This window comes from Numida meleagris, chromosome 5 (genome assembly GCF_002078875.1).
Source record: "Numida meleagris isolate 19003 breed g44 Domestic line chromosome 5, NumMel1.0, whole genome shotgun sequence".
Lineage (NCBI taxonomy): Eukaryota > Metazoa > Chordata > Aves > Galliformes > Numididae > Numida > Numida meleagris.
The window spans coordinates 17,998,755-18,019,854 of NC_034413.1; the positions used below are offsets into that span (position 1 = coordinate 17,998,755).

A 21,100-nucleotide genomic window follows, 5' to 3' on the forward strand; every position below is an offset into this window, starting at 1 on the left:
TCAGCATTTCATAGCAAAATCCTCATTTTACTTTTTTCCCCCTGCGTCGTTCACCTGTTCCAGCATATAACAAGCAGACAGACGTTCGTGACCCGTTTCTGTCTTGGGGAAGAAATGACGAAACGCTCAGAACAGAAGTATAGAATCGCTCCCGCGGCCGCCCCGCTGCCCTCGGCCTCTCGGCCCCGCTCCGGCCTCGCTCCCGCCGTGGTGCCGCGTTGCTGCGGGCAGGTGCCGGCGAGGCCCGGCCGGAGCCGCGGGGCCACCCACCCCCGCGGGGGCTGAGCGGAGCCCCCCGTCCCGCCTCGCTTCCCCGACCTCCTCCGGGCCATGGCGGCGGGGGCGGGCCGGGGCGGGGCGGCGCGGTGACGGGCAGCCCGGCCGGCCGCGGAACCGCCGTAAACAGCGGGCGAGGGAGCCGGGGCTGCCCCAGCCCCGCGGGAGCCCGGCCGCTCCCGGCCCGTCGGAGCCGCGGCTCGCCGCCCGCCGGCCCGGGCATGGGCAGCAGCAGCCGCCGCAGCCGGAGGAGGAGCCGCCGGCCCGGGCCCTGTGCGGGGCACCAAGGTAGGCTCGGCCGCCGCCCCGACAGCGGGGAGCCGCCGCTTCCTCCGAGCTGCGGCGCGGGGGGGGTGCCGGGCCGCTCGTCCCACGCCCGCGGGCACAGCTGCCCCCGCGGCAGCGCCCTCCGCCCGCAGGTGGCGGCGAGCAACAGGCGGCGGCCGAGCGGCCCTCGGAGCGGGGTGCTGCCGGGAGCGGCTCCAGGTGCGGCCGTAAGAGGCTTTCCCCGCTGCCGCCGGCTTTGTCTGCTCAGCCTGACCTCGTCTCGCGGCGCGTTGGCGCTGGAGGTATTAGCGTTGCTTGGGAGGAACCGAGAGCCGGTCAGCTGGGTGGGAGAGGCGCTGGTTTTGCGCTGTGTTTGTTTCGAGGGAGGACGCGAATTTGCATTCGGGTAGCGATGCGGAATGGAGGCGATCGAAGTGAAAACTTTCCGCAAGGTGTGCTGTCATAACCTGACCGTACGGAGCCGTGCAGCTGCGTGACAGGCGGGGAAATAGCCCGAATTCTTTCATGCTTCCAGGAGCTGGTGAGCAGATAAAGTACTCCTCGAGTTGTACTCGAGTGTAACGCTAACTTCAGCACGCCAGGAGTGCGAGCCAAGCTAAAAGCAGAACGTACTTAGCCGAGCTTCGGGCTGCAGCGTGTGAGAACGCACGCGGCACCGTCTTTGGAACGGGCAAAGTGCGCTCGTGGCCCTGAGCAGAGCCGGCCCGCAGTCACCCCGCAGCAACGCCTGGGTGGGGAGCTGCTCTGGCAGCCACAGCAGCTCGCTTTGAGAACGTCTGCCTTTAGTTTGAGTAGCGTCAGGCCAGGCTGGGGCTGAACCTGCCACAGATTTGCAGAGGAAAGGTTTTTTTTTTTGGAAAATGCTTATTTATTGAGCCTAAGTTGTTTCCTTTGATACCTGTCAACACTGATGAATTCCTACTGATGCAGTGTTTTGCTGAGCTCGCATCTGAAGTGGGACGGCTGGGAACACCAAGGGTCCTGGCTGAAGGATGTGTGCCTGCTGCGGGATGTCAGGAGCTGTGACCCAGCTGTCGGTGCCAGGCTGCCCAGAGCAAGCCTGGCACTGTGCTGTCAGAGCGAGACCTTCCCCAGGATGTCACTGTGCTGCAGCTGCCGAGACTGATAGGACTAATGAAGACTGAGAGACTGTCTCCTCTCTGGGGACTTTGCGTAACTTTGGCTGCATCTGATGGGAACCTAAAAAGTTCAGAATTCACTGGTTGTTTGTGGTGGTGGTGGAGTTTGGGGCTGTTTCTTTGACTTGGCTTTCTGCTAGCCCTAGTCAGCAGGTGTGCTCATAGAGGTAAGCCAGTGGAAAAAATCCAGGTTTCTGTTTTGAGCTGTCAGGTCAGAGTAAAAGCTGTGACCTTGTTCATTACTCAGTCCGTGTCCGGTGGAGGTGTCCAAATGAAGCAGTTAACATTCTAGCACTAGGAAATCCACCTGTCCCCTGGCTGGTTGAGCCCAGTCTGAACTGTTGTGAGGAAGTACTGATTCAGCAGGCTGCCTGCTTCCCACAGGATGAGGGGTTTTTAATTTCTGTTATTGCAGTCTAACCCTTTGGACAGACAACCCTCCCATGTCCAGCAGTGAAAGGAGTCCATCTGCTGAGGCTGTCTGCACATGCTTTGGGCAGCGTGCCGAGCTCTCTTCTCTGCCAGCCTGGTTTCCTTGCTGCTGTTCCAAGCACCGTTATTAGCAGAGGAAGCAGATCGGTGTGGGAGCGTGGCCACTCCCAGTAGTAATGACCTGGGAAGGAGTGGTAGGTTCTCTTTACAAGTTCTGCAGCATGAGAAAAATGAGTCTTCTGCTCTTGGTCTTTCCCATCGTACCTCTCCAAAGCAGTCAGTCTGAAGGTGGCCGACTGATAGCCAGCTTCATAAATGGTTGTTGGGGACTGACGTGAGAATGACCATTTGCTATGAGAAGCGCAGACAGGAATGACTGTACTGTTCTTTATTTATGGTTTTTATTTTGTTTTGTTTATGTTGTGTACAAGGAGCTCTTGGTCCTGTAGAAGTGTCTCATGAGTATTGTGTAAGAGGTGGCTGCTGAGCTCCTCTGCCAAATGAATAGGCCGTGAAGGGCAGAGCTTGCAGGAACCTGGATGCTCTTTGTGCTGTGTGTGCTTGCGGCAGAGCTCAGCACTCTGCAGGAGTTTGGATGCAAGTTGGCAAGATGGGGAGATGCTTCCCCTCTGTTTGCTGCAGAGAGAGGTGGAACAGAGGGAGGAAGAAGTGTAACTTATTTGTAGGCAGAGAGCTGTTGTTTCGAGCACACTGCATTTTTTGTCATGGCACCTTCTGGAAAAAGCCTTCTGCTTTTTTTTTGTCTGATTCTTACTGTACATTCTAAAATGCACAGTATGTTTCTCTTGTATGTTCTAAAGAAAGGTAAAGGAAATGGTTCAAATGCCCAAATTCCATCAGATGTCAGAGAAAGTTAATAACATCTGCATCTTTGAAAACCTACCCCAAAACTTTACTTGCAGTATCTGTTTGCGTAGGAAGATTTGGCCATCCAGAACTTCTGCAAGCAGGAAAGCAGAATGTAAGACACTCCGCAATCCAGCCAAATCCCCTTGTGGAAATGCTGTCTTGTTTTCTTAATGATGGCTGTTCTGGCCTCTGAGACCCTTGAACTGCTCATCCTCTTTTGAAACACTGCTTAGGAAAATAGGTCATCTCTGGCCCTGCGTTTTATTTGATTGGTTCGTAGGACCCAAAGATGTTATCTGTTCCTGGATAGCTGTTTCCTGGTGCTCTCATGGGTTTGTGTATTGGAGAATAAGGAAGTTTCTTTAATTCCAAGTGATTGCTCTCATATGGATTTCACACCCACTGCTTCCTCCCTTGTGGCTGAAACAAATGGGAGACTGATTTGTCTCTTTGGGTAGCATGGTCCAGGCAACATAAGGCTTTTCCGAGTAAGACTTGGTCAGACGAGGTTTTTTAAAAATAATGTGTGCTGAGTTTGAGGTCACTTCTATGGAAAATGGCATTTTCATCACTTCAGGATATGCTAAATTAGTTAATCCACTAATTTGTGTATATAAATAGTGATTAGCAGGGCTGTAGAAAGCTCTAAAGAAAGGAAAACTAAAATTCTGGGAAAATTTCAGGTCTAGGCCATGAGGTATTAGAGGGGGAATTTTCCTGGGGAACAAGCTGTGGTGTTACTGCCTGCTCCGCTTCTTTCATCTCTGAAAGATCTAGTGCTGGCTGCTGCGGGAACAGCACAAGCAAACCACATCAACCACACATCTAATTCAGTGTAGGAATTTCTATAGTGAGATATGGAAACAGCCACATTCCTAGAAGTTGTGCAGAGCTTGCTGTGACTTCTGTTTTGCTGACTTGTGTGTTGGTCTCAAAGATCTGTAGTTGGACTCAGTGGTCCTCATGGGTCCCCTGCAAGTTGGGCTGTTCTGTGGTCCTGTGGTCTGGTGGCAGCCTGCGTGGCATGGCAGAGCCAGCATTACACTTGCTGGGTGGGCTTTGTTGGTAGTGAAGTTCTGCACTCCAGGTGGTAGTATCTTTACTAAGTCAGGGCCGCTGTTACTATTTCTGTCCTTTGGTCTTTCTTGAAAACACCTCTTGGCCAAATTGCTCCGCATTTCCAAAGCAGATTCCCCTTTACTGCTTGCCACAATATTTTTGCAGGTCTTTTATCAAGGAATGTAACATGTAACCGCATTCCTGTGAAGCACTGAACAACCACTTAACAGATTACATTGTGTTTATTCATTCTGGGGTAGGTAAGGGAGGAGATGCCCTTGCAGAGTCCTTGTAAGCAATGTTTTTGTTGTTGTTGTTGTTTTCAACTGTTCAATGCAATTAACAATAGGCTTTAAGAGCTATGTTATTCTTAAATGTAACTCATCACCAGACAGTTCACAAACAGCCGCAGAGATCTCAACCATCAAGAGTTTCCAGCGCTTGCAGTTTCTTTCCCCAGAGACCAGGGAACACTGTGCCCAGCTGGTCATCAGGTTTGGGCTGCTGCGGGGAAAAGGTGCATGCAAATGGCTCTTCAACTGCCTGTCTTCTAAAATAGGTTCTTCTCTGGAGTTTGCCTGAGAGACCTCCGAGAGGTAACGGAGCCTGGCAGCACATCTTGAATTCGGCCAGGGACCTGACAGAATGTCACAGCTGATTGAAAACACTGTTGAAATTTCTGATGCCAGCTGTATGTCTAATAGGTCACAAAATATTAACAGATTCTAGACAATGTGGCTGAGATTTTCCTTTTTTTTTTTTTTTTCATGAAATGAGTTACGTAGTCAGCTATTAACATGAGCACTTTACTGCTCAAGGCTCGTTAAAGAATCTCAGTTCTAAACCTTGCAGAGCAAGCAGCCAGAATCAGTATAGAACATAAAGGTTGTGTGTATTGGGGTGGATAACTCCTGTGTTTCAGTTCTGTATGCCCTGATATCTGCCCCCAAAGTTTCTGTCCTTAAAGGGCACCGTGAGGGCAGATGCATGTCAGCAGCCCAGCGTGCAGGTGGGGCTGCTCATGGACAACTGTGCCAGTTTTCTTTTTGGTAAAAGAGACATTGAATTTAGGAATCTCATTTAATAGATGACTGAGAGCAGCTAAGGGCAGCTTTCTCCCCATCTTTGGCCGCGGCTTCGCTAAAATCCTCTGTTTGCACACCACAAAGGATAAGAGGTTCATTTTGAGGAACAATACATTCCCAGCTATTCTTCCCCAAACAGGTAGTTTGCCTTCTGCCCTGTTCTGAACATAGGAAAGGAAACACTTCTCTTTGAATCAAGAAGGTCAGTTAGATAAGGCACAGAGGGGAAGGGAAGAAGGACGAAAGTAACTAGGGTGACAGACCAGAAGTGTATATGTGGATACAAGGTTACACACAACGTTGCTACTTTTTAGAAAAGCAGACCAATATTTGTAGCTTCCTCTCCTCTCACCTACTTTATTTTCAGCAAGCTTTTCAGTCCTGGTTTATTGTACATACAGCAGGGAGAAGATAATCTGTAGGAATAAAGATGGCATTTCTTAACAGACAGATAGGCTTCCCCTGGGTCTGATCTGCTGGTTCTAATGACCAGAATAATTTATCGCTCTGACTCACTGGCTGCTAATAGCTCTGTGCCATCAGTGCAGCCTGAGGATGGGGACATGCTGCTGTTCAGAGCTGGGTTTTGGGTTCCAGTCTCCAGTTACCCAGGAATGTGCACAGGTGCAGTAGTGGGGCTCCATGCATCACTGTATTCCCTTCTTGACAGATCTATTTTTTGACAGGAGAATTTTGCCTTTAGAGGGCCATTTGAACAATATCTATTGAACTGGCAGCAACAGGTTCCCCATGTACAGTTTGTTCTATATCACCAATTAAACACTGAGGAAATATTCAGGCAACTCTCATTATGGTAGAGTGCTTCACGTGGCAGTGGGTGTGAACCTGGCCTCTACCTTGCAATGGGCAGGTGATGTCACATGGACTGTTAATGAGAGTGCCTCTTCTCCTGATTGCTGCAAGGATTCCTTTCTTTAACTTCATTCCTAATGACTTTGCAAAGCATATCCTGCTGACAGCACGTCCTTCAAAGCCCCAGGTGCTGTGGCAGGATGAAGAACCTCCTGTGACTGGATGAAGAACCTCCTGTGACTGTTTATATTTGCTTTCACTGCCACTGGCTCCTCATGTCATCCAGGACAGAGGATTAATCTCTCTGATCCCTCTATTTCTAGTTGTAAAAGCGCAGTGTACTACTGAGGATGATTCACTATTAGGCCAATCCTCATTATAATCTCTTGTAACCGCAAATGCATTGGTCAGAAGAGGAAGGCTAATGAAAAATATGACATATCTGTGCTACGTATATGGGAAGATGGGTGGATGGAGTGGAACATGGAGTCATGCGCTGCGTGGAAGTGCCATACTTTCGTAGCATGGGCCATGTTATAGCATGGAGTTCTTGCAGATGCCTCATGTTGCCCTCTCTGAGCATGATTTTGTGCCTTTCTCTCCCATGGCCACCCTCAGCAGACTGCTCTTAAGGGACTTACGCTGAACAGCTTGATGAACTCTATTACAGTAGATAGAAAGTGAAAGTTGGCAGTGGCTTTTCTGTTCTTAATGAGCCCAGTAAAGTCTGACATATCAGAGCAATGCAAAGAGCATGAGGTCGTAGTTTACGGTACGTGACAACAGAGTGCAAAATACACGTGGGAACAGCCTGGTGGTGTTATCAGAAGGCTTTGGTTTTTCCTTCCTTTCTGGTAAGCGAAATGAGTTTTCCCTGTAGATCTACATCCAAAGTGTTGTCCATTTAAGTGTGATTATCATCATCATAGCTTCGGGGTCATTTTCGTGTAGATCCTGCCTGCCAAGTCTCAGCTGGAGGTGCCAGGGCTAGAAAGGACACTTGCTGTCAGTGGTTTTCCTCTAGCTCAGTCCGTAACCAGTCATTTACATTCAAACTGCTTCAATGTAAGAAGTGCATATATATGTATGAACATTCACACACACGTGTAGTGTATTAAAAAAAAAAAAAACAACAAGTAGACTACAAACTTGCAGAGGAACTGCTGATCTTTGATATTGAAAATAAACTCTCAAGGAGAGGGTTTTCTTGTTCCAAACAGCATAAATGCATACAGAACTAAATGGTCTTGCTGCAAAGAGAACATAAGTGCACAGCTCTCTGCAGAAGAAGGAAGTTGACTTTGCAGCTAGAGGTTTGTCGTGAGAGACAGGAAATCTGAGTCTTGTTCCTGCTTGCAGCTTGTATTTTCTGGTTCAGGCCACTTCACCTGTGCCTACCTTAGATCTCTGCCAGCTCAGGTATCATCTGGCCCACCTATTGTAATGCTCTTGGGGTTTTTTTAATGACTGGTTTTTAGCCTGCTTCCCGGTAGGAGGTGTGCTTATGCAATCGCATTGCTAGTAACTTCTGAACCTGATGACCAAATGTCGGATATCTGCCAAAACAGCAGGCATCACAGGAGGAAGGGAAAGTAAGCTGCAATGTCACAGCTGAGAGCTGCAGCCTCACCCTGCACCGAAGCTCACGGAGGTAGCACTTTTTTAGACACAAGACAGTCCACGTGAATAGGTGATACTTGGCACGCTGCAACCGCAGGACACCAGAATGCAAGCTATTAGCGTGCCAATCCTTCTGCCCGTTGGATGGCCGCCTTTCTTTGCAAGGTGTTTTGAAAGCCCGGGGGAAAAGCTTAAGAATTGCTGCTAAATTAGAATTGGTGCTGTGCAGCAGCCTCTTCACAAAATTAATGTTTGATAACATAAGGGGGTGGAGGGAGGAGAGGTTCAGTTGAAAAATTACAGGAGGCTTGTCAGGCTAGCTTGATCTTGAGAAGTAACAAGAAAAAGAAGTATGTTTGATTAAAAAAAATGAAGGGGGGATTCTAACTTGGCTCTTGACATAACAAAGCAGAAGCCAATAAAAGAGATCAGATTTCAGCCTTCTGAAAGGATTGGTGTCCTTATGCAGTGTGTTAAGGCTGTATTGTTGAAATATCTCTGCTTTGGGGTATGAAAACTCTATGTAATTGCTGTTTAGCAGTTCGTTTGCATGAGAAGTGTATTTTATTTCTGTGATTCACATGACAGTGGTGTTCAGCTATTTTGTACCCTTTGTCCTAGGCTCAGACCTGAAAGGAGAGGATAACCTCTGAGCAAGACCCCTGCAGTTAAGTCTTTCAAATGTTGTGAAAACCTTCACCGAGTTGCTTTCATTATTAAACTGCAAGGCTTGAATGGGCCCTGTGTTGTTCTGTGCAAGCTGCTACATGCTTTGACAGGTGGGTGAGAAAGAACCATGCCCTGCTACACCTGAAGAGCTCTGTAGCTCTGAGGCATTTTAGAGGTGAGATCCTTTTTTACATATCTTTCTGGGAGTGAAGGAGAACTGCAGTGTGGTGATTTCCAGGCAAATTTCTGAGTAGGTGAGGTTTGCAAGACCCTGTTGTATTTATCAAATAGCTAGAAGTTCAAAATTATTCTTCTTTGACCTTCCATGATCCATCCAATTACTTTTTTTTGAAAGAAGTGCGTGGCTTTGCTTCTAACTAGACAATGTGCAAGTAAAAGACTAGAGCTGCATCTTCAAAGCTCTGTGTTCAAAGCAGCAGGAGTTGGCCCTGCCAGAGCTCTGTGCCATGTACCAAGGTTGCCTGAATGCTTCTTACTTTTTACTCCTCAGTGGCACTGCTTCTCAGATGCTCATGGTAAAGTGTGGGTTGCTATGATGCGTGCTGTGCAGTCTTTTGTTGGTTTTCTTCTTTCTGGGATCTGAGTCTCCCATGGTCAGCAGGTGGTGTTTTGGGGACCTTGAGACACTTGTATCTGCACCAGGCATGGGCTTTCGTTCACCAGTGGTGTTGATATCAGCTTCTCCAAGTACAGCATTTAGGAAAAGGAATAAGAAATCTTCATTCAGCGATACCCTGGCAAGAAGCAAGTGCAGTCCAGCTGATGGAGAGCCTAAGCACAAGGAAGATGAGTTATGACCAGTTCTTTACACAGGATCATCCATCATGCATTTATCTTGTGACTGTGGTCTCCTGTTGTGCACGTTAGACATTTATTGTGGTTGCCTGCTTTCTCTGTGTACTTGAGTTCTACTTGTCACTTGGGACACACGTGCTATCTCTGAATGCCCACTGGGAAGTTTTCCATCTGCATTTTCACACTGTGCACTGTTACAGGTGCTTCACTTGGACTTGGTGAGCCTGTGATGCCAGGAGGCATCCTGCTGGTTGGCTCCTGCCAGCTGGCTTTTCAGGTCCTCCATAGCTGCCGTATGTAGGCTCAAGTCCCGCATGGGTCTGGCAGAGCCTCTCTTAATGGGCTGTGCCTGCTGCAGGGCTTGTGGTAGGCTGCAGCAATGGCTCTGCTTCAGGGCAGTCGCACACCAGGGAAGGTGTGTTTGCCAGTTGTATCTCGGTACTTCAGTATTATCGTGCTTTCCACAAGACCTTGCAAGCAATATATTTCTCCCTGGTCACTTGGTTGTAACTGGCATTATTTCTTCTGCAAAGATGGGAAGGAGGCTCCAAGCTGGTCATCTAACTCTGACTGTCCTGCTTTGAGCCATATCCTGTAAGCTTCATGGACACTCCTTGTGACTGATGTAATCTAACTAATGTTCATAAGAGACATCTGAGTCACAATAGGGAATTTAATAAGATGAGGAAGCCATTGAGTTTCAAGTCTGAAAGTGGTTTGTGTCAGCAGAGGAGGGTAATGGAAAGCAGCGTGACAGCGCATCACGTCCCACCAAGGCTGCACCACAGACACATGGAGGCACAGGCCTGCTTCTCCCATGTGCAGTTTGCCCTCAGCAGTCCCTGGGAGCCAGGGCAGAGCTGGTGAGTTTCTGAGCTGAGCACTTTGTATGTTCTTCCTTCTTCCTTTACTGGAATGTGCCAAAAAGAAGGGAAGAAAATTACTGGGAGGCCAACTCATGCTTTAGTCTGGTGAGCAATGACACAGTGCAGTGTGCTGCTGCTGGGCCTCCTGAGAATCCCTGTATAGAATATGCCACTGCAGCATGACAGCTGTCAGAGGGACGAGTTGCTCAGCTTGTCACTGCCTTCACTGCTGTGTGAAGATAGCTGTGCCTTTCCTAGACGTCTTTATCTCTCCTCGCAATTCCTTCTAGGCTTTGTGCAAGAATCCTGCAGCTCTTAAGAAGTCTCTTCTGGGCTGAGTGATAGCTGCTTTCCCTCTTCTCTGTTCCCAGCAAAGATGACTGATAGCTGATGGCTTTTGAAGAGATACTAAATGTTGCATTGGAATTTGGTGCCTAAAACATAGTTTTAAGAAAGGCAGTGACTCACTTACAACTCGGTGGCACTGGCTCTGTCAGACGGCTGCTAAAAATAACCCACCTTCTAATTCCACTCTAATTGGAGAAGTATTCTAATTTATAACCTGCAGACAGGGCAAGATCAGAGATTGAAGTGAAATCTCTGGTTTGCCAGCTAGGGGAGTTGGTGTTTGGAGGGGGCGTTCCGGGGGAAGACTAGCTTGGAGTGGTGGTACTGGCTTTGCCCTGAGCTCCTGCTGAATCTTTTCCCCAGCCAGATGCTGCAGGGTGCTGTTTTGTCAGCATGCCTTTTTTCACCATCCTTGGTGTGTTGTCCTGGAGAAAATTCTTTGTTGTCCCTGAAACGCTGATTGTGCGAACAAACCCTTCCACACTGTATGTCTGTGGCATCGTTTCCTGCTTCAGACTGTTCAGTAGCATTGGTTTAGTGCTATAAGGGCAGCTGCCTGGTTTTGTGGTAGAAGCAGCATGCTTTGTCAGCAAGGAAAAAGGAGCCTTTTTAGCTGTTATGTATTGTATCATATGGTTGGGCTTTGCTTACTTTTTAGACTCTTTATGATTTAGTTTCTAAGTTAGCTAGCTGCTGTCCTCTGTAGTGGTGCAGTGAGAGCTGAGCTGACCTTGCTGAAGTGTGACACTTCTGTTAGCTTTGCAGAAAACGCAGGGGGTGTGGGATTGTGCCAAGTTGCTTCTTTGACAGAGGATGGCAAAGGGAGCTTGCAAAAGAGGAATTTTTGCCATTGCCAGCTGCTACGATTTGGTGAATAGCATCTGCCCCTGTAAACAGGAGTGTGACTCCCTGCAGGACCAAGGTTTTGTGCCTCGTTCACAGAGAGCACTGGTAGTGCAGAAGTGTGTGAGGCACCAGGTCACTTGTGACACAGAAGGGACAGAGTCTGATATGCTTCCTCCGACACCCAGAGACTGAAGGGAAGTGTTTGGGTTCTCCAAGGAGAAATCATAAATGTTTGGGTCACTTGTGGGTTCCATCATTTCTGAAATGTCAGAGTCCATATCCTTCATCTTTAAGTACTGCATGGAAGCCTTGGTGCTGTTGTTCAGCCAGTGCTGGGCAGCCTGTACCAAAGACGGGACTGTCTCTGGAGTGGACGTACCAACTGTCTTCAGTGAGCAGAAAACAGAGGGGATTTTGTCTTGATTTTTCTGGCATCATCTGTTGCTCTTAGAATAGAGCATATTTTTCTTCTTTCAATTTTTTTAAAAAAGTCTTGTATTTGTCTTTTAAGTCATTTTAAGCTGGTGGTTGGAGTAATATGCCCTTATTTCTCTATTATGCTAATTCAGCAGACACGTGTATTATGATTCTGTAGTGATATTTTACCTATTCTTTGTTTGACCTCATCAGGTTCAATGCTCCCCTCTTTCCAACAGTATGCTTTCTTCCGGTACTGATGAAGTTTCAGCTAAAAAAATGACCTTTTTCTTCTTGCCTTCCATTTCAAAAAATACCTGATAGAAACTGCTGTTCCTTCTAGTTTTTGTCCTCATGAATGTTTCAGAGTTTAAAATAGTGCTCATGTGTACCAGAGTTGCATAGGCCTTATTCAGCACACTTGGCTCATCACACTGGCTCCTGTCTAAACTAATTTAAAGGAAAGCACATCCATTAGGGAAGAAGACAGAAAAGCCACTTATAAATGTGGTAGGGTTGAAAGATGTGACATGTCAATTGGTATTGGTGGTGTGGTCACGATCCTGAATTTATTTTAAGCGTTTCCCTGTGTGGACGACTTCCCATATCGACTTTGCTTGCCCTGTGCATATACCCAGGAACTCTCCCACTGGCCTGGCTCAGAAGGAAGCTGGTAGTAACCTTGTTTTGTGTGACAATCCATTGCTCTCTAATGGCCTAGGCTTCTCACCACCTTTACTAGACACCTGAAAATTGCTTTGAACATCTCGTGGAGGAAAAACAAGAAGTCCTTTAAGCGAGAGAGCAGCGGAATGTTGTGAGTCACCCACGCTGCAAGGATCAGACTTGTGGGATTCTTATGAACAGGCACCATTTCTTTTTACCTGGGCACTTGGCTTAGTCTTTGCAGCCTTCTGCAGCTGCCTGTAGTTGACAGGCTTTAGAAATCCTACTTCAGTGCTGGTGATAGACAGCTGCAATACGTTTTTCATAGAATTGTATACAGACCATGTACGTGCATAGGTGGAGTTTCATAGTGTTTCTTGAAATTTCTTCTAAGATGCTTATTTGAAGAAATGATGAATCTAATATGGAATGGGACAGAAAGGGTCAACATTCAATTGCAGAACAAAGAACAAGGGCAGAGGGTGAGGAAGTAACCAGTGGACACTTGGTTTCTTGTAAGTGTAAGAAAGGAATCCACAGTCATGTATTCAGCTCATGATCACATCAAGAGGCTATTTTAGGTACAGTGGGGATGAATGAGCTTTTATAGATCGTGGTAAGGAGTGCCTTGTCCAAGGGCTCAGTGATGCCAGCTCCTTCTTTTCTGGTGGCACAGAGTGGGGTGATGGGGGAGGACATGCGGACTTGACACACGCCTTGCAGCACACTTGCATGAAATAACTGGCTAATGAAAGGAAATTGTTTTTGCTGACACTTCGGTGCTGCCAGTGAGCGTTGGTGTCAGCACTGTGTTGCATGGGGAGCTGGGGCACGGGAAGCCTGGCTGTTTGTCAGCCCGCTGAAACTGACTGTCTGTCACTGCACCAGGGGCACTCAAGATAAGAAGAGAACATGCGGCCTTTTTAATCTCACTGCATGCACTGTGACGAGGTTGCAGCTGGGAGAGACCATCTCGTTCTGGTGCTGGAGGGAAATTAATTCTGTTCAGCCTGGGCCCTCTCTGTAGGCTTTACACAGCTTTGCCATTTAATGATAATGCAGTTACACGGGGATTCTTATGGAATCATAGAATCCTTAGAGTTGGAAGCGACCTTTTAAAGATCATCTAGTCCAGCTCCTCTGCAATAAACAGGGACATCCGCAGCTAGATCAGGTTGCCCAGGATCTGATCCGGCCTCCAGGTACAGGGCACCTGCCACATCTCTGGGCACCCTGTTCCAGTGCCTCACCACCCTCACTGTAAAAAACCTTGTATCTAACATAAATGTACCTTTCGTAGCACAATTGTCATGTTGAAATTGATGAGAAATACCATATTTGTTTCTCTAGCAGCTCTGTCAAATCAAGTATCTGGCGACTGTGACCATGCGAACCTGGGGATGATTAACACCTGTCTTGCTGTTATTGCTGGTCTGACTGCAGTGCCTGGGATTGTGTTGGTACCAGATACAGTGTATTGCTACAGTGAGGAGCGATGCCAGCACCACGGAAGTTATCTATGTGTGTGAAGCAGATGGAAAGTGGGCAAGAGGAAATATCATTATCCTGCCATTGCACAGAGAGGTCAGGTGAGGAACTTAAACGCTTTGACTTCCTGAAGCCCAGCTGGTGAGCATACCTCTATATTGCTGATATTTAGAGGAAGAAAAGGTGGGCACTTGTGCAAGTGGATCCCACAGCTTGTTATCCTTTCTGGAGCACAAGCTCTTGTGCAGCTGCAGATGTTGGTCCTCCCCTGCTGCTCTCTGGAAAGGGAGGCTCTTGTTGGAAGTTAGCAAATGTATAGAGAAGTCATCGGTATGGAAGAAGACTGGAAAAGCCATAAAATGTTCAGGCATAGGATGTCTACATTTCCAATAAAAAGCTCCCACTGAAAGCTGTTGTGGTTCAAGGACCTGTATGTAGTATTCCCCTGGATTTAAGACGTATTTACAATTTAACTCTTAACTTCAGGGGAGAGGAAATGACTCCAGGTAGCTAGTTTTGCATCAGAAGGTCAGGTTGTTTCTAAACATGGGAAAATATGATTGAAAACAAAACTTAGCAGTGTCATGCATGTTTGTGGAAGAATCAAGTATAGGATGCTTGATACATTGGTCTTCTTGCTTTGTACTAGACATTTTGAGGAGACTGGTTTGGAGCTCTCTAATTTCTGCTTTGTGCAAGTTGTAAGGAATGTACTTTTCAGCTATTTCCTTAGAAGGAGCTCAACAGTATGTCATAATGATGCAGAAATCTAGATTTATTTTTAAGATTTCTAGAGTAAGGATATGGTGTAACTTAAGCCTGTAAATAAAGAGTTATCTGGGATTTAACTCATGAATCATTCAAAAGAAATACATTCTTATGTGCACTAATTTGGAAATTTCTTATTCACCCAGGGACAAAGAGGCAATGATTTCATAGTTCTTCAAAATACAGAATAGTTTAGTCAATACTATGTTCTTTTTACTCTGGCTTAGGAGGAATGGTTTGGTTAGCAGCAATTAAACAATAGTGAAAAATGTTGTTTAGGCGCCTGTTGTTCATAAATAGCTTTCACAAACGTTATCCTTTGATGTACTGGAAAATAAGTGATGTAGCACAGGATTTTCCTAGAAATACATCATTGTTATCCATGTATAATACAGAATGTGAGCAATGTCTTCACTGAACAATAATGAAATTGTTTTGTTTCTTCACTATCTTGTGTTGTAAATATTTACACTGTTTGAGAAACACAGGCTTTCACTGTTCTCTGTAAATTTATGCATTTGTTTTTAATAGTCTTTATTAATTTTGAAGATAAAAATACAGAGCAATTTTTCCCTGGATATCAGAACTGAGTTTCATGAACCTCAAAATGATTACAGTAGAGAATGGAGATGATCACATGTTACAGGTGTTGTGTTATGTCAGCTGGACTTGTATCTTAGACTAGAAAGCTGCCTGCAAACCTATTTTGGTGCAGTCTTCTCTCACTGGTCTGTGCACATGTTTGTATTTTCTCAAAAACTGCAGGAACAGGTGTGGTGCTATTGCATGTTGTTATAGGACTGAACACTGTGAAGAAGAAAGTCATCGTTCCTATCATTAAGAAAACATTAGTTTGAGCCGTGTGATCAAAACAGCTGAATTCTGCTCTGAAGCATGGATTCGGTGTCAGTTCAGAGGGAAGAATGCCTTCTCTAGAGGAGGACATGAATTTTTCAGAAAGCTAGCTACTGGTTATTGTGGGAGTTAAGGGGATCGTGGCCAGGAGCGATAACAAGGCAAGCCCTGTGCATGCTGTGATACTGCGTCCTGCCTGGAGCAGAGCCATGGAGACTTGCAGATGGCTGCATGATCCACGTGCCAGACCTGCTTTGCTGGGAAACACCTTGGGGCAGGAAGGTGTGTTTAACGTGAAGGAGTGAGGTGAAATGGTCATAGCCTGTGCACTGCAAGAAGTACAGTTGGAGTGCACTGCTTGCTGGCCTGGAGAACACCAGCCCTTGCTGTTGGCCTCTCAGTCCCCCTAACCCTCAGGGGTTCTCAGTGAAAGGAGAATGAAACTTCAGCTTTACCTCTGCATCTTTTTTCTTGTTGTAGTTAGAGACTGTCCCACTGAAGACAAGGGAAGGGATTGCTAAGAGCTCTGGGAGCATTGTTTACTGATCCTGCAATTTAACAGCTTTCTTGTCGGGTTCCATTATGTAGAAATGTGTGTAGAAACAATCACGTTTGTATTTAGAGAGGAGTCAGACAGAGCTGGCAGATACCCTTCTTTCTTTGTGCTGTCTGTAATCTGCAGCTGTATGCTCCTGTGTCTTGAGAAGCTTTCTAAAGGAACATCTGGAATATGCAAAAGGATCTCTTGTCCCCTTTCTAACTCTTCCTTTTCAGCTAAGTAACAACATGATTTTAAAAAAGAAATTAGAAGAAATATATTTTTGTCTTGAAGTTCATTATTTTTAGTACACTTGCAGGTGGAAGAAAGGAGGAACTGAGATTATGAAGTGAGAAGTTGCAGCAGAATTAGTAAACATTGCAAGGTTTATGTACACAGGCACAGCTGTAAATAGCAGTAATTCAGAATTAGATCTGTGTAGGGCAAGGTCTGAGTCCAAGGGTTCTTTTTTTTCACTTACGGCATTGAACTAACCCTGAAATGCTAATGGTTCTGTAGGGAAAGAAGTGTCAGTTTCTCTCCCCTCTCAACTTCAGCTCTCTTGATTAGATTTGTCAAGTTAACAAATGCATGTGAAGTGCATAAGCCTTGGTGACATCTCTTAAATGATGCTGTTAACAAAGTACTGATTAAGCTACAGTAAAACAAAATGAAGCACAGATGCGGGATCCTCTTTTTGAAAATGCACATCTGTCATCTCTAGAAAACGATTATGTAAGCTACATTAGTAAGGGAGGAGTCCTGACAAGCTCAAAATAAAATAAATAAAAGCTTCAAACTGGAGCCTACACAAGCTAATAGGATTGGAGATATTTACAAATATGGAATATGTATAGTACAGAAAGTAGCACAGGACATACGTATAAGCCACACCTAGTTTGAATGTCAGGGCAGGTAAGCAAAGTAAGGTGCACTCAGGGGTTTGCTGAGTACTGCATGAGTGCTTCTGCTAAATCTGGACACACACACGTGCACACACACACACACACAAAAAAAAGATTTTTATGCTCTTGGGACTTTGAGACTTCACATTAAAGCCTCCGGCAGAAAAACAAATTCCAAAGCTGCATTAATAGATTATTTTGAGTCTCACTTAGAGAAAATAAGCAGTACACTATCTTGAAGCAGCATAATGTTTTTCAGAGGGTTTCTATTCCTGTTTGGGTTGAGTTTCATGCTGTGCAGGGGGAGGGAGTGTTCCAGGCACTCACAGCAGTGTCCCACCAGCCTGTGGGGCAGCACTTCCAACCTTGCAGCTGGTGCGTGCTCTGAGCTCCACCAACTCCATTAGCTCTATGGCAGGGTATTCTTGGCATTGCATAGCGCTGCAGCAAGTGGATTATCTGGACAGCAGTGATGTGTCTATTTATTTTTAACTTGCACATCCCCCAGAAGATTGACCTATGTGGTACAACTCACTGTCATCAATGGGAACTAAGGGAATTGAAGAGAAGTGTAAGAAGCCTCGAGGCAATCAGGAATAACTCACAGGTGAAATTTGTTCCAGTTCTCATGTTAGCAGCTATCCTCTTGCTTATGCCACAGGTTACAAGGTTTATCTTTCATGCACATGAAGGCAGATTCTTTTATAATCCAGAGATTCTATTGTACTTTCAGGAAACCATGGTTTGTGTTCACTTGCCCCAGTCTAGCTGGGAATCTGTTTAGCCTTTATTTTGGAACATATAATTGACAGAAAAGCTGCAGTGGGTGGCAGGCGGGGACAGCAGCATGGCTTCCAGTGCCTTGGTCCTTCCAGTGGCACATCTCACTGGAGCAGGCCAGCAGTTGGCAGTGTTAGGCTCACCTCATTGCCGATGCATGTCCTGGTTTCCTCAGTGAGGCCTGGTGGAGTGGGTAATGGAAATGGGATTGCAAATAGTCTCCCAGCTGCTTTCGCTGTGGTGAGTTTACCTGTTGATATCAGTTGTCCCCTCTTGTGTACTTGATGCTGATGACTGAAGGGAATCTTAATTTTCTGTTGCTGTCAGGAGGCGGAGTGGTCTGGGGAATGCCCCAACACCAGGCCCCAGTCACACGTTTGCCTTTCCTCTCCATTTCCTCTTGAGTACTGTAAAACACAGTTTGTCTAATTCCCTCTGAATCTTTCTGATGTTGCCATGGCTGCATGGATCTGACATAACTGGGGTCTGATGTTACGACTGATGTGGTTTCGGGTGTGTGCTGGAAATCTCTGAAGGGTCCAGCTATGAAAACAGGTTCAGCTTATTATCATTCGTTGAAAGCACAAACTCCCTAGAGGTTTTCTTTAAGTATTTTCCTCTAGTGAACAATATGTGAGCAGCCAGGAGGGCAGGGGAAGAGGATCCCTCATCCTTCACAGGCAAATGACTGCCCTACTTGTGGCACCTGGCTCACACACATGCACTCTGTTTCACTTCCCTGCCATCCCAATGATTACATCAACTTACCAGGCAAAATGGAGCTGGAGAGTCCTTCCTCCACAAGTGGGACAGCATCCACCCCAGTGGTCACAGGACTTCTCTTGAGTATGGGGTTCGCAGACCAAATCCCACACAAGGAGGAGGAGGTTGAGCTCCTATCTGCTACCTCTGGGGTGTGTTCAGCTGTTGTGTCAATGGGGAAAGGTGCTTTGGCAATAGGATTGCTCACTTTGTATGAGGGAGGGCTTACACATCTAACTATGCGTTATGATTTACGGCTACAAATCCTGAGTAGAAGGGAGAACCTAGGAGCTGTCCCCTTGCCTTACTGCTGCCTGCTGGGAAGCCTTTCTGTCAGGCCCCTGGTTTGATGGGCTTGAAACTTACTTAGATCTTTGTTCTTGCATGCTCAACTCCTCGCCCCAGATCAGGAGCCCACGGTGTTAATTCAGCTGTGGAAAAAGGCCCACGGAGCTTGTCGCAATTAGTTTTGTATGGAGCGGCATTGCTTTTCTGGCATCCTTGTCAGCTTATGCTTGGCACTGCAGGTGGTTGACTCGTGTAACTTTATCCTTTAATTAGCACTGTGGAGCTAAGGTGCTTCAGATTGGGACTGGCAGGCCTTGAGTGTGTGGTTGTTAGGATCTTTCCAGACTGGAGACATACAGTGTGGCATCTGGGATAAGTTTAGAGCTTTTCCTAAGCTGCCCTTGAACAAAGGCAGGCTTTATTGAGTGTCTGCCCGGATGCAGTACCAGAGGAAGACTGTTTTACATCGTCTTTGAATATCTAATTGGATTATATCTTTCAAAGAATTCTAACACACACTATCCTCAAAGCACCTGCAGAAAAACTGGTCTGATTTGTTTGTTAGAATCGGAGGGATTTAGCTATGTTTTCTAATAATTTTCCTTGTTCTCCTTACAATAGTAAAATGCCCTTGTCTGCAAACCTTGTCACAACCCTTTTTGAGGGCTGCAGAATGGGTTCTGTCTCCATGCCTCCTGGCTCAGCTGTTGCTGGCAGTAGCACAGGACATACTACCTGACAGATTTTCATTGGAGCTTGACGCTTCCTGGATTTCATTTATTTTTTCTTGGGAAAATACCTTCCATTCCTGCTTTGTTTATTGCAGTTTGCAATTCCTATCTCAGCCCGTGCTTATCTCTCTTCTGGCACTTATGGCTTGGCTCCTTTAGAGGGTGAGGCTGAATAGGTGTGGAGGACTTGGAGAAGTTCAGTGTTCTTTCTCTTTGTGCTAGAGCTGCATTTCAATAGTGCTGGTAAATCCCATGTTTGTCTCTATCCTTCAATAAGGAAGTGTCCTTGTTGCTTGTTCGCGCTTGTAGATGTTTCATTTTTCAGATCAGTGATGTCTAGAAGTTGTGGAGTTGTTACCTTATGATACGCTGTCTCGGCACTGATGAAAGTAAAATAAATCCTGACTAGGTGTCAGTAACACTCTTGAATTTGGCTGAGCACTCTAATGGGCAGCCAGCATCATTGGGAAGCAGAAGGCATTGCCTTTGGTTTTGATTTTGCCAGTGATGTGCTGTATGACCTCTAATAACTCTTTGCTCCTCCGCCCAGTAGAAAGAGGATAATGAGCCATCATTCCTTGTGTAAAATGCCTTGGGATAGGTAAGAAATGTAAGAACAATGCATCATCCGGTAGCCCCACTTAGGCCCTCCTGTGTTAATTCCCCTCTAATCCTTTCCTTAAACACAATTGATTGCGTCCAGTTTGCAACAGGTTATGTTCCAACTAAATGCTCCATGAACGTGCATGTTTCAAAAAGCTTTTAATCTAATAACAGGTATGGCTAATTATGCCCGTCTTTCAGAGTAGCTGCCAAATTTGGCTAATTTATGTCTATTACTGTCTTTTCTATGTGTAATGCAGAAGGATAAAGCATGTGTAGTCTGGTGAATTCCTAATTCCCAGCAAGGGATTTTGATTGTAATACTCCCCAGTTGCCTTAAGAAAGGAAAAGCTCACGTGATGCATCTTCCTATTGTTAGTGCACATTTGGATTAATGATTGGAGCCAAATGCAATAGTTAAAAATACACAGCACTCAGCCAGACTGAGGACTGTACCTGAGGCAGTTTGGTCTGGAGTAGTAGAGTTGGCAGTTTAAGACGCTTCATGCACCAGCCTTGCTCTCTGCACCTCCAGCAGCACACTTTCGCTGCTCAGCATGAAGAGCTGCTCATCCGCCTCCTCCTCTGTACCCACACAGTCTCAAGCATGTGCGCTGCCCTCTGTCCTGCACTTGGACCACTTCCTGAGCTGTTGATAACTTACTTATTTATTTGCATAAACTGTGCTCTGGCCCGTCTGGCTCCTAGCTCTTGAAAAGTCTTGTGTCTTTTTTCACCCAACCAGAACTTGTTCAGAAAGCAGAGAGAAAGCAAAAGGTGCGCCTTGGTCTAACTGATGGATTAGCTTTGGAAATAATTGCATTTCAAAATACTTCATAGGTTTTTTGTTTTATTTATAATTTTTTTTAGGTGCAAGGCCTGACAATGGCACTGAATGAGTGCTGCCTTCAAGCCTCCTTCCTGTAAGTGATAGGACCAAACAAGGCGGTGTGATGAACATGCCACTGCATCAAATCTCTGTCATTCCAGCTCAGGATGTTACCTCTTCCAGAGTCTCCAGGAGCAAGACCAAAGAAAGAGAAGAACAGGTAATGACAGATATATTCAATTTTCAGAGGAAGCTATCTGAAGATAAAATGGTAGGGGTTACCAAATCAGACCTGTTTCTTGATCCAAAGACTCAACTCCTTGCATGATTGCTGCTTTTAGTA

The 21,100-nt window shown here is 46.1% G+C and overlaps 1 protein-coding gene across 9 annotated transcripts in view; it reads left to right on the forward strand.

Moving 5' to 3' along the window:
- Window positions 418–21,100, forward strand: part of MARCH8 (membrane associated ring-CH-type finger 8) — an 86,097-nt gene continuing 65,414 nt past the window's right edge. For 2 of the 9 annotated variants that reach the window (XM_021397652.1, XM_021397653.1), the window contains exons 1-3: window positions 420–564; window positions 13,561–13,799; window positions 20,799–20,977. In XM_021397652.1, the coding sequence (XP_021253327.1) occupies window positions 20,882–20,977 (96 nt within the window). In that variant the 5' untranslated portion in view covers window positions 420–564; window positions 13,561–13,799; window positions 20,799–20,881. Of the gene's footprint in view, window positions 565–722; window positions 846–880; window positions 1,085–13,560; window positions 13,800–20,798; window positions 20,978–21,100 lie in introns of those variants that run through there. The other 7 variants (XM_021397646.1, XM_021397654.1, XM_021397647.1 and 4 more) reach the window with 7 other exon arrangements.